At 33.0% G+C, this 12,679-nt stretch overlaps 1 protein-coding gene across 1 annotated transcript; it reads left to right on the forward strand.

The window, feature by feature from the left end:
- The first annotated feature begins 229 nt into the window (after positions 1-229).
- LOC106076237 (hyaluronan mediated motility receptor-like) lies at positions 230-11,017 on the forward strand. Its single transcript, XM_056038540.1, has 8 exons — positions 230-457; positions 3,113-3,172; positions 3,366-3,434; positions 5,303-8,132; positions 8,781-8,872; positions 9,145-9,278; positions 9,583-9,712; positions 10,624-11,017. The coding sequence occupies exons 1-8, from the start codon at positions 412-414 to the stop codon at positions 10,641-10,643; spliced, it is 3,381 nt and encodes a 1,126-aa protein (XP_055894515.1). The 5' UTR covers positions 230-411; the 3' UTR covers positions 10,644-11,017.
- Positions 11,018-12,679: the final 1,662 nt, after the last annotated feature.

Raw genomic sequence — 12,679 nt, forward strand, 5'->3', positions numbered from 1 at the left:
CTTGCTCAGACGCGGTTTCGACAGATTGGCAACCTGAACACCGCAAATTATTATATAATTTTCCGCATTGTAAATCTAGATCTATGAAAATCTCCAATGAATCCTCTTTCCCTTTCACAATTTCTGTATCTGAATGTATAGGTCATAGACATAAAATATATAGGTCTGTGATGGGAAGCTACTGTTGATTGGTCGAAACGTTAAAGCTCTTTGAACCCGCTTTGTTTAACTTGAATAACAAACTAGAGAGAGTTACACAGTATTTGCTTACGCTAATGTCAACAGACTGAAACTTTGGAGCATTTCATTAGGCATTAGACTACATTAGAGTGCTATTGGGCTAGAGTTTTAAGTGCTTAAGTAGAAATCTAATCTAGTTAGCTTAGTCTACATAATATCTAATCAAGGAAGATGGCTTTTCCAAGAGCCAGAATCAAAAGATTCAATGAAACAAATGGTAAAAGTAAAGTTAAAGTAAATCACTACTAAATGATTCTCTTAAGTCTTAAAAAGTTAATCTCTACTCTAAACTCTAGATCTATAGTCAGTATAGTAGCTTCTTATATTAGGCACAGCTCATCAAATTCTCCTTTTAGAAACACGTCGCTTTTTTTGTTTATAATTAATTTGTTTTTATGTTTGGAGCTAAAAACGATGTTTCGGGACAGTGCATGTCCAATTTAAGATAAGTTCCTGTATTTTTGTTCCGCTTTTCCAAAGCAGATGGCAGTTTTTTAGATTCTCGGTAACCAAGTATGTAAAGCTATTGTTTAAACCTCTCCCGGCAATTCATACCCATATAAGGGATGAAGGCTATATTATGAGCCTGTTTGATCGTAGGCTGGTGGATCTATCAAAATAAGCTTCCAAACATCTTTAGAAAGACATTCCAATCACATTCATACTGTTAGCTGTTAAATAAAATTAAAAAAGGAGGTGTTTCAATGAATAATAATGAATTAAACACATTCTCCTATAGTGCACAAGGCAAAATCGTAATAAGAAATATTATTGGGATTAATAAATCTATGATTTTTTTCAATAAATAAATGTGACCTAGATCGAGATATCTAGAATATATAATTTATGAATGAAAGAAAAAGTGCGGGCTGCTAATTTGAAGCCAGAGACCATGCCCACTGCAGGTGATCACGCCAGGCGAGCGCTGGTGGTGAGGAGAGGTATACACTAAGCGTGTAGTGTCACAACCTATCATACAGGCAGTGGAGGGAAGGGGGAGAGAGTCATGAAAAGAATTATAAGCATCTATGGGAGGGAGGGGATGTAACAAAACGAACATCCAAATTATGAAAAGAAGAGGGTCCTTGGATGGGAATTAAAAGAAAGAGACAGAGAATACATGTAGCCTAGTTGAAAATATCATGTTTGTTGGATTATAATAATTAATTTATAGATCTATAATTATATAGATTTATTTCTGTTTCTACACATAGATTATATAGGTAGGCATATATATATATATATATATATATATATATATATATATATAGAGAGAGAGAGAGAGAGAGAGAGAGGGGCAATATACTATAAATACATATTGCAGAAGTGAATCTACTTCTTTTAATACAATCTAAATAATTTTTAATTAACACAGATATAATTTATTAGCAATAACATAGTGGTGTTTCTTAACGGTGCTCGATGTGTGCTGAAGGAGAAAGCACAAAAACTGCGTTTATTATAGGAGTATGAAGTGACCTGATTTATTTTAAAATAAAATCTTGACTATGAGTGGTAATTCAAAGAAACACAGCTATTTTTATAGTCCTTTAGTTGCAGAATAAGAATCTGCTTTCAGTTTTTTTGTAAGTTAAACCGTCACCAAATAAAAAAATAAAATAAAAATTTGACCTAGTTCCCGAATACGGTGTGCCTAATATAAGAATCTACTATAGTCACAATCTTGAATCTAGTGATCTACTATGAGTATTACTAGTATTACTAATCTACTCAAATCTACTGGTTCTAACTTCTAGTGACTAGTCACTAGTCAGTTCTAGAATACTACTAGATCTGCCTCTGGTAATTTGTAGATCTAGATTCTAGATCTACTAAGTAATTCATGACATTCATCATAATACCATAATGATGACATAATCATTGAATCATTGTGATTGATTTTAGACATTCAGTCACATTCTACTGATTCTAGTCTATAAATTAATATAAATAATAGACTAATAGTATATATTCAATGTATATTATATTATTTATATACTTATACTATAAGTTTATAAGTATACACAAGTATAGTCTATTAGATACTAATAATACAACAATTAATAGATCTATAATTAGTATAATTATAGATTAGATTCAATGAAACAAATGGAGTAAATCATAAATGCAGTAGTCTAGTTCTAGTTTAACTAGTTAGTCTACTTTTTTTTTTTAGTATGGTTATTATACTATTTGTACATATTAAATTTTTATTAAATAAAAGCTAGTCTTAAGACTTAAGTATAATTACCATCAAAGAACGATATATATATAAAATTACAAAATATTAAATAAAATATTTAAAATACTTCCACTTTGAATTTAGACATGCTGTATACACCAAATTGTTCAGAAATGAATGTCGTATAATATTCAGTTATTTAAAAAAATCGATAATTTTGACCCATAGGGGGGGTTTAAGCTGTCCTTAAAGTTCAGCTAAAGAACCTTTGGTAATTAGGTGTTATTGGAAATCCACCCTTCCCAATTTCCAGTCCCAAAACTGTTGAACTATCAAGAGTCAACTGTGTCAGTATTGAAATCTAATATAATTTACATTTGTTCATTACTACATAGCTCATCATTTTATCCAGACTAGAATTTACTAAAACTATATCTTGCTGCTATATTGCTATAGATCTATACAATAGTCTTAATTTTTTTGTTATTAGATCTAGACCTATTCTATATATTGAGACTAGATTAGGCACTTACTTGAGTTACATAGTAAGATGGAACAACTGGACTGTATAGAGTGCTTTTAAAAACTTTACACTGTACAACATTTATTTAAATTGTAATTATAAATTTTCTAAAGAATATTTTATGTATGCTAAAAAGGTGTATAACTTTGTTTTTACTTTGTCATTAGATAATATTCCTGGAGTCGGCAGTTACAATCTGTTAGGTGATCACCATGGTCCTATTAAAGGTCTGCCTTTTATATATTTTTATTATTATTATTAATATATATTGTATTGTATCCATCATATAATATTTATAAATCTTAAATCTATGTTAGCTTATTAAAAATAATAAGAATTAGCTTACAATAGATAACAAAAGAAAAGCCCCAATTGTAGTTTTTATATAAATAAATAAATATGTTTACTTTTTTTTTGCAGACTTAGACCTCAACAGAACAAGATCCCTTAACAGATTAGATCAAAGTGGAAGGACATATAAAGACATAGGTAAAATAAAGACTTCAACAATCTATGAACTTAGGCTAGGAAAAATATAATCATTAAATGTTGCAGGATTAATGACTTTTAAATTAGTAAAAGAGTTTTAGTGTGCATGAGGATTGCAAAGTCAAATAGTTGGATTCCAACCTTTTCTGAATTAGTTGGGAGTTATTTCCATATATATATATATATATATATATATATATATATATATTAAGCTCCTCCTTTTGATTGAAGATGAGCACATGCCCTATTGACTTGATGACGGTAAAGTCCGATCCTCGCTTTAAAAAGCCGGCTGCATATGTGGCATGGGTATGTTTGGTCAGTTGCAGATAGGCCTGCTTCTTCTCTCAGCTTATATATAATTTAAAAAGAAGAAATTTTAACAAATCTAAAAATTTAGAAGATAATTAATTAAAACTCACTCATTCAATGCATTAAACAACAGGTAAATATAACCTTTTGTATGTTTAGATAAGCATGAGAAACGAAAAACTTTTTTTTTTACTTTTGAAAATATTAAAGTAAATTTTTTATTTCATGTATTTATGGTTGTTGTTAACCCAAGGCTTAATCTAATAGCTTAGACCCCAAGTTCTCATTTCTGTTTCATAATTGAGGCCTATTGATTTATTGCCGCTAAATGGTTATCCTATGAAAAACTGTTTTGCAGGTTGCAGTTATGGCACATTCACACTCTCCATGCCATGTTGTTCTTTTCTGGAACTCTATCCGACATTAAAATTATTCTATAAAACATAGTGTAAATAAACTAAAAGTAGTTATTAAAAATAAACTAAGGGTAATAATTTTGTGCAGCAGATTAAAAACCATCTTATAACACTGCATTTCATTTTCTTAGTCTCATGTCTAATTTAAAAAAATATATTGATGTTTAATTAACTGATTGGGTGTGGTGGCTGATGGGTAAACTGCTTAGCTTCAAAACCGAGGTGCCTCTGGTTGGAATATTCAAGACTGGGAATTTGAATTTCTGGATTTTTAGGATATCTCTGAGTCCACCCAACTCAAATGGGTACATGACATTATTTGGGAAACAAAATTAGTTTGTCGTTGTGCTGATATATGACACAATCATCAATCGTTAGCCATAGAAATAGAAGACCTTTACATCACCTGTCCTATAGATAGGTCTGAAAAGGGAACTAAATCAAGTGAAATTATTAGCAAAAACCTTTTGGTAATTGATATACAAACTTGTACTCTAGTGTCTTCTCTAGCACAAATTATCTAGTTTAGTACAAAAGATAATATATGTAAATAATAGATATTTTAAGCTAATAATATAATAATAATAATAATCTTTATTGTCCGTATGGAAATTTGTCTTACAATTTGTGCATTACACCAAACAAAAAACATTATAACTATAAGAAACCAAAGTGTACATTCACACCAGACTCACTCATAATTTACATGTGACAAAGTTTATACCAGATTGTTCTTATTTAATGATTTGATTGCCAGGGGAACAAAAGAGTATTTGTGTCTGTTTGTCTTTGCTATCTGTGTCTTGTATCTCTTTTGTGATGGTACAATCACAAAATCCTGACACAAAGGATGACTCTTTATTTTGAGGATCTTGTTAGCTTTTTTATAGATGTTTGTCTCAAACAACTGCCCAAATGGGGTTTGTTTTTTTGCCAATGATTTTACCAGCAGCATTTAGGATTCTATAAAGTTTGTTTTTATTTTTAATGCTAAGATTGCCATGCCATAATTAATAAGACCAAAAATGTAAATATACTTGAACTATTCAGGACAGTATTTTTTATTAATCACTATAAACCTAATTCCTATTTGATTGGAAATTATGTCTATTCAAGGCTTTTTTTTTCCCCCTCAAACAGGGTACAGACTAACAGACAACAATGAATTGCCTGGACACATAGAGTCCTTGCACATGAAACTAAAAGAAGCGCAAGACCAAATCAAAAGCTTGGACATTCTTCTCACGGGGGCCAACAAACAAAAGGATATATTGGAAAAAGAATATAAAGTCTTGGAACAGAAGTTGTCTTCATGTAACAAAAATCTGAAAGAGCTAGAAAGTGAAAAGAACAAATTAAACAAAGCCATTTCAGAATTGCAGAAGGAAAATACAGATTTGGAAAGCAAAAGAGCCAGCGCTGAACATGAGAGCCATGCTATTTCTGCTCTGCTGGAAAAGGAAAAGAACATTGTAAAGAATCTACAGAAAGAATGCTCGTCACTTCAGTCTTATGTCTGTAAACTTCAGAATGAGGTGAAAGAACTAGAATCAGAGAAAATCAAATTAACAAAAAACATTTCAAAGTTAGAAAACACTAAAGCTAATTTGGAGAAAGATAGGGATGCCATCTCTTCTTGTTTGAATGAGGAAAAAGAAAGGTATAAGAAAGAATGTGCCACTTTAATGTCAACAATAACACAGTTGCAAAGGGAGGGAAAAGTCTATGAAGAGGAAAAAAATAAAATGGACAAAACAATCCAAGAGCTAGTGACAATGAATGCCAGTCTAGAGAAAACTAAAGATATCATTGCTACTCAGCTTGAAGCCGAGAGAGACAAGTCACAGAAAGAGTTAAAATCATCCATATCAGTATTACTAGAGGAATCAGAGGCAGAGAAAGTCAAGTTAAGCAATAGAATAACAGAGTTACAGAAAGAGACATTAGAATTGGGAAAGAAATTAGAAAATACTGAACAAGAGTTTCAATCTGTTTCATCCCAACTTTTGGAAGAAAAGAGTTCAGTCAGCACTATCAAAGAAGAATGCTCAGCAATGAATTTTACCATTTTAAAAATGGAGAATGAAATAGCAGATTTGAGAACTGAAAAAATTAATTTAGTCCGAGCTTTATCAGAGTTAGAAAACGTTAGAGCTAGTCTTGAGAAAGACAAAAATGCCCTCTCTTCATGCATAGAGGAGGAAAGAGAAAAGTCAAAAAAAGAATGTTCAGTTTTAATGTCATTAATAACAGAACTAAAACAGGAACATGAACATTTTCACTCGGAAGTGGTTCAATTAAAAATAACAATTAATGAGCTAGAGAAACAAAATGCTAGCTTAGAGAATGATAAGAAAGCAATTTCTTCCCAATGGGAATTCGAAAGAGATAAAGCACAGATTGCACTTGAAGAATCAGAGGCAGAGAAAGAGAAATTGAATGCTATGATATCAGAGGTACAGAAAGTGTCATTGGAGTTGGAAAAGAAATTAGAAGATTCAGTACAAAAGTGTCAAGCGATTTCTTCTGAACTGAAGGAAGAAAAGATCTCAGTCAGCACTTTCAAAGAGGAGTACTCATTGATGAAGTTAGCTGTTTCATCAATGGAAACTGAATTAGCAGATCTAAAAGCTGAAAGAACAACTTTAGTTCAGACTATGACAGAATTAGAAAATGCTAGAATCTGCCTTTCTTCTTGCCTTGATGAGGAGAGAGACAAGTCAAAGAAAGACTTATCCATTTTGATGTCATCGGTTGTAGAGCTAAAAAATGATATTGAATATTTTCAAGTGGAAAAAAATCATTTAAATGAAACCATCAATGAGTTAAAGATGAAAAACACTGGGTTAGAAGAAGATAGAAAAGCCTTGTCTTGCCAACTGGAAGATGAAAAAGAAAAGGCAGAGAGACATCAAGCAGAGTTATTGAAAGAAAAAGTCAGACTAAATGATATTATTGCTGTTTTGCAGACAGAATCTTTAGCATTGAAAAATGAATTAACTAATTCCGTTCAAGAATGTCAAGTTCTTTCAATGCAACTGAATGAAGAAAATGTGAAATGTTTAGAAATGAAGTCAACTATCTCAAGATTGAATGAAGAAGTTAGGTATTTGGAAAATACAAAAGCTAGCCTGGAAAAGGAGAAGGATAGCATCTCTTCCAGTTTGATGGAGGAGCAAGAAAAGTTTCATAAAGAATGTTCAGTACTGACATCTTCAATCTTAGAATTACAGACCACATTAACAAACTATGAAGACAAGAACAATGTCTTGAATAAAACCATACTAGAACTGCAATCTAAAAATGCTCATTTAGAAAATGATATGAATATCATTTCTTCCCAGCTAGTTGCTGAGAGAGTCAAGTCAGCAAAAGAGAATTTTGAGCTTAAGTCAACCATATCTGCATTGCAAGAAGAATTTCTGATAGAGAAAGACCAGTTGAAAATTACCATATCTGCATTGCAAGAAGAATCTCAAACAGAAAAAGACCAATTGAAAATGACCATATCAGAATTACAGAAAGACACCATAGAATTAAAAGAGAAATTAGATTGCACTAAGCAAGAGTGTCAAACTGTTTTGTCTCAACTGCATAAAGAAAGGGAGTCTCTAAACCCATACCAATTAGAAAACTCAGAGATGAAATCAACTATTTTGAATAAAGAGAAAGAAATAGCAGATTTGAAAGATGAAGTTAGAAATCTAGCTAATACTTTAGTGGAATCGGAATACATTAGAAACGACCTTGAGAAAGGCAAAAATATCCTCTCTTCTTGCTTAGCTGATGAAAGGGAACAATTCAAGAAAGAATGCTCCGTTTTGATCTCATCAGTAGCAGAGCTGACGCAGAAGCTTGAGCACTTTGAGAATGAGAGAAGTAACTTGAATCAAACAATACAGGAGCTCAAGACTATGATTGTCCATTTGGAAAAAGACAAGGAAGTTTTGTCATCACAGCTGGAAGAAAAGTAAGTCCAAGATTATTGTTTGATGTGATCTTAAGGGAAGATGATGTAAAGGTCACCTGTTTCTGTGGCCTACAGTTCACAAGGGTGTCATGTGGCCAGCACAATGACCAACCGCCTTACTTTTCCCCAACTAATTTCAGGGACCCATTAGACCTGGGTGGACTCAGAGGTGCCCAAAAATCCTTAAATTAAAAATCCTAGTCTTCACCTCAGTTAAAAGATGTTAACATTTAATCTTTAAAAAGAAAATTATTATTTTTTTATTTTTTTTAAATTACTTTTGTATAGCGCTTCTTTCATGCCATAGTAGGCTCAGTGTGCTCTGGTTTAAACTCTTGTGGACTTAGTGGGGGAGGGGGGGAGTATCTGGGAGAAGATTTCCCCTTATTGTAAGGGAGGTAACTGGTATCTTTCAGTGCTGCATTTAGGTATGCAGCAAACACAATTCAGCTGAAGTTGGGATTCAAACTCAAGCCCACGTGATCAGATAGGTAACTAAGGTGCTACTCATCCATGTCCCAACAAAGTCACAATTTTGTATTGTTTTAAAATACCTGTTTCTCTTAGGGATCTATTTGTCTGCTAAATGGAATGAATGACTTGCACTTGAACAAAAATTTTTACAATTGTTTTATATTTTATCACCAGCTGGAAATTAAAATTTGAAGAGCTAGAAAGAAAAATTGAGCCTTTCAGAGAAGCCTTGGATAATTTTGAAATGGAAAAAAAATTCTTGTTGGGTTTGTAGCATTTATGTTTGTATATTTTCTGTTTAATAATTACTCAGTGATTTGCAAATTTCTTAGTTATTAATTAGAATTGAGCATTTTTTGTTGGTTAATAATATATTTTACAACAAAGATACTGATACAAATCTTATAGACGAGCATATCTCAGTGCAACAGGTAACAATACTTACTCTTGTCATTAGGATTAGTCTTTGAAAAATATATTTAGAGAGCTACTAGAAAAACAACTGAAAAGTGACTGATAACTTTGTTTTTATCATCAGAAAGAGACAAATATACAAGTGAGCAAATGGAAAAGCTGACCAAAGAAGCCATTAAAAACATGGGTCATCAAAACCATCGCCAGAAAGTCAAATATGTGGAGACTTTGAAAAAGGAAAATTTAGCTTTGCACCAGGTTTGTTTTCACTTTTAAAAAAAACGGTCATGTAAACATTAACCAAGATACCCTCTTCTTCCCTCCTCCTTTCGCAACTGCCATAATAGTCTCCCAACATTTTTTTGCTCTATTATTACAAATCTTGTCCAGTTTTCTTTTGCAATGCCGTGTTCTATTTATAATTAAATATGCTTTAGATTGCTAGGGGGATTGCTACTACACAATGTCACTCTGTCACTCTAGAATAGTCTAGATTGTTTACTAATACTTCAGACAACTTTTAATGAAAAACTGAAATAAATAATTTAATTAACATTTTCAGAAGTTTAAAGACACACAGGTTGAATTACAAAGACAGCTGACTCTGACCAAGAAGTACAAAGATAAACTTGATAGATTGGAAGGTTCCAAAGTGACACAGACACCTGGCAAACCAAGAATTCCTTTAAAAGGTAAACAAAAGAAGCTTTTTGCATAATAGATGCAAAAACTACATTTTTTAAAATTCTAATTCAAGCATAGGACTAGGATCTGAGAAATAATAAGGAATTGTCTTCAATTCTGAAGATTAAGGATTATTGCAGCATTTCACATGTGATGCAGAGAAAGCCGTTGTCTGCTGGAGGTGTATGTAAAGTTTTCTGTTTATTGTCTACACCTGTCTTTGGCAAGGGCTTTTCTTTAGGGGGTTGCAGGTTCTCAAATAAGTGTCCTGCAACCTTAATAGAACTCTCAAGCTGTCTCTTTCAGAGGCTATTTGTTGCCAGCTGCTTTTTTTCTATACCAGTGAAAGCAAAATGGGCACCTTAGTTGATCTTTATAGCTCTTCCTGGTGGCACCTTTAGTAAGCTCACAAAAAAAAGATCACCTTTGGCATGCGGTCATCCCTCAGTTGATAATTTATATTACCATTGCATCAAAGTCTCAAAGGCATAAACTGAAGGAGAGAGCTTTTGACTCTCCCTACAAGAGACATGAGTTCAGGTGGAAGCTAGAATGGGGGGGGGAGATATCTTTGACATGGCTGCCTGGTCGTGCGGTTTGCGTGCTGGACTGTCGTTCGGACTTATCGATGGTCCCGGGTTCAAACCCTGCCCACTCCCATCCCCCGTTGTCCTGCGGGAGGTTTGGACTAGGAAGTAATTATCTTCAACTCTGAAGGAACGTCCGAAATAAGTAAAACATTTTAAAAAATTTTTACAAACATGCTTCCACCCAGCCCAACAGTTTTAAGGGATCTGCATTTTCTTGCCATACACTCATAATAGCAGAAGACAAAAGAAAAACAAAATTAACATGTGTCTGTGAGCTTTAATATTAGTTACTTATTCTCAACTATAATTTAGACTTTTTTTTTTTTCAGAGAACAATTTGGAAGCCTGATGTTAAAAGGAAAAGGATTTTATTTTTGTAAATAAATGTATTCATCTTTATGCTCAGTAATTTAAGATAGCATTTATTCATGTTCCAGTTGTTGGGATTTTCAAACATGATATATTTAAATAAATGATATTATTTATACCTCAAGATATACTAAAGTCAAGAAATAGATTGTTCTATGTAACCTTGTTTTAAGAATGAAAAAAACTATGCACACTTATTAATATACAGTTGTTAATGTTTTGTACGCCAACTTCTTACACAAATCTTGTTTAGGTGTGTTTTTTATGTTTGTTTTAAGGAAAAGTTTTAGAAATTGAATGTATGATGTGGACAAGATTCAATTTAATGTTTAATAAAAAAAAATATTTATCTTATATTTTCGGTTGAGTTTGTTAGCCTTATTTATAGTATGTTGAAGGATGTGTTTATTATGTCTATGTAGTTGTGTGGATAAGGCTTAACTTGAAGCTTGGCTTGAGTAACCTTGCGATTTAGTGCTAAATACTGACCAATACGAAGGCACGGTGGCTGAGCGGTAAAGTGCTTGGTTTCCAAACCCTGGTGAAGACTGGGATTTTTAATTTCGGGATCTTCGAGCGCTTCTGAGTCCACCCAGCTCTAATGGGTACCTGACATTAGTTTGGGAAAAGTAAAGGCGGTTGGTCGTTGTGCTGGCCACATGACACCTTTGTTAACCATAGGCCACAGAAACATGACCTTTACATCATCTGCCCTATAGACCACAAGGTCTGAAAGGGGAACTTTACTTTTTTTACTAACCAATACACACAGAAATAGCAACATTAACCAGCTAGCATCAAGCAAGGGACACTACTGTAAAAGATTATAAATAAATAATCCAAGAAGATGGAATCTGTCCAATGTCTGTAAGTCCAGAATGCAGATAAAGAATAACATATCTTTCTAGTTCCAAGTGACTATTGTATTTCAGCTACCGATACTTCTTTTATGTCGCTGAATACTTTTTAAACATTTACATGCCGATTCTTAACGAACCCACTACGAGTATAAGCTGCTGATCAACAGAATATATGCAAGTATTTTTTGTTGGTACTATAAAACTAAGATTTTTATAACTGTAGGCTTATGTTAGGGTTCAAATTCTTGGTTTGTCTTGTGTTTCTTGACTTGGCTCCTTATGCTTGTTAGGGATGTGAATATTTGTTACTTAAATATTACTGTTAAGAACAATTATACTTCAATACACATTAACTCCAGCACTCCAAGAATATAACAATGGTATTTTAATATCCAATATAGCTCAAATAATACACATTAAATAAAGCAAGATATATAAATTAGAGAAATGTCAGGGGAATATAATGAAACTTCCAAAAATGAAAGCAAGATGTAAAGAGATTTGGAAATAAGACCAAGTCAATAAGATGAAGGATGCTGTGTTGCCTAAATAGCATCAACCTTTCTCCTGTAAGGTGAAGTGCTTAAATCTTACAAATATAGAGCTTACCAATACTTCTGTAATATATGTATGTATATGGGTGCTACATACTTTTTTCCATGATTGGCAGTGTCCCTTTACCAACCACCCCCATCCAAAAAAAAAAGGCCTAAATACACTGACTATTCTTCTGTTCCTTAGTTCTTTTTGTGTAGACCTTGTCCTTATGACATTCCCTTTCAAACCTTCTATGTTTCAGACGTTCCTTCAGAGTTGATTATTTGCCCGAACCTACAGCAAGGGTTGCTGGCAGGCAGGGTTCAAATCTGGGACTATCAAGCTGGCATATACTACATGACCAGGCATCTATCTCTAAATAAACAAATGTGTTCTTACAGCTATGGACATATCAATTTGTTTTTACTAATTGTCTACCATCATATAGACTATATAAAAGCTAAAATAATAATATGGCTTGTCCTAGAGTCAGAAGATCAGTGATGAATGTAGTATTTCCCGTGGCTGCGCATCCCCAACTGTGACCTACATATTTTGCCACATCCAGGGCAAGCATAACCATTGTCCGCAGGTGGTCGATTTAGATTTCCTTTTCGCC

The sequence above is a fragment of the Biomphalaria glabrata genome, chromosome 8 (assembly GCF_947242115.1).
Source record: "Biomphalaria glabrata chromosome 8, xgBioGlab47.1, whole genome shotgun sequence".
Classification (NCBI taxonomy): domain Eukaryota; kingdom Metazoa; phylum Mollusca; class Gastropoda; family Planorbidae; genus Biomphalaria; species Biomphalaria glabrata.

What these genes read in the sequence shown, in the direction of transcription:
- LOC106076237 (XM_056038540.1), top strand. Translation starts at nt 412, where the DNA reads ATGGCTTTTCCAAGAGCCAGAATCAAAAGATTCAATGAAACAAATG. An exon ending in TCATCACAGCTGGAAGAAAA is followed by an intron (nt 8,133 to 8,780) that starts GTAAGTCCAAGA and finishes TTTTATCACCAG; the next exon opens with CTGGAAATTAAAATTTGAAG. An exon ending in GGAAAAAAAATTCTTGTTGG is followed by an intron (nt 8,873 to 9,144) that starts GTTTGTAGCATT and finishes TTTTATCATCAG; the next exon opens with AAAGAGACAAATATACAAGT.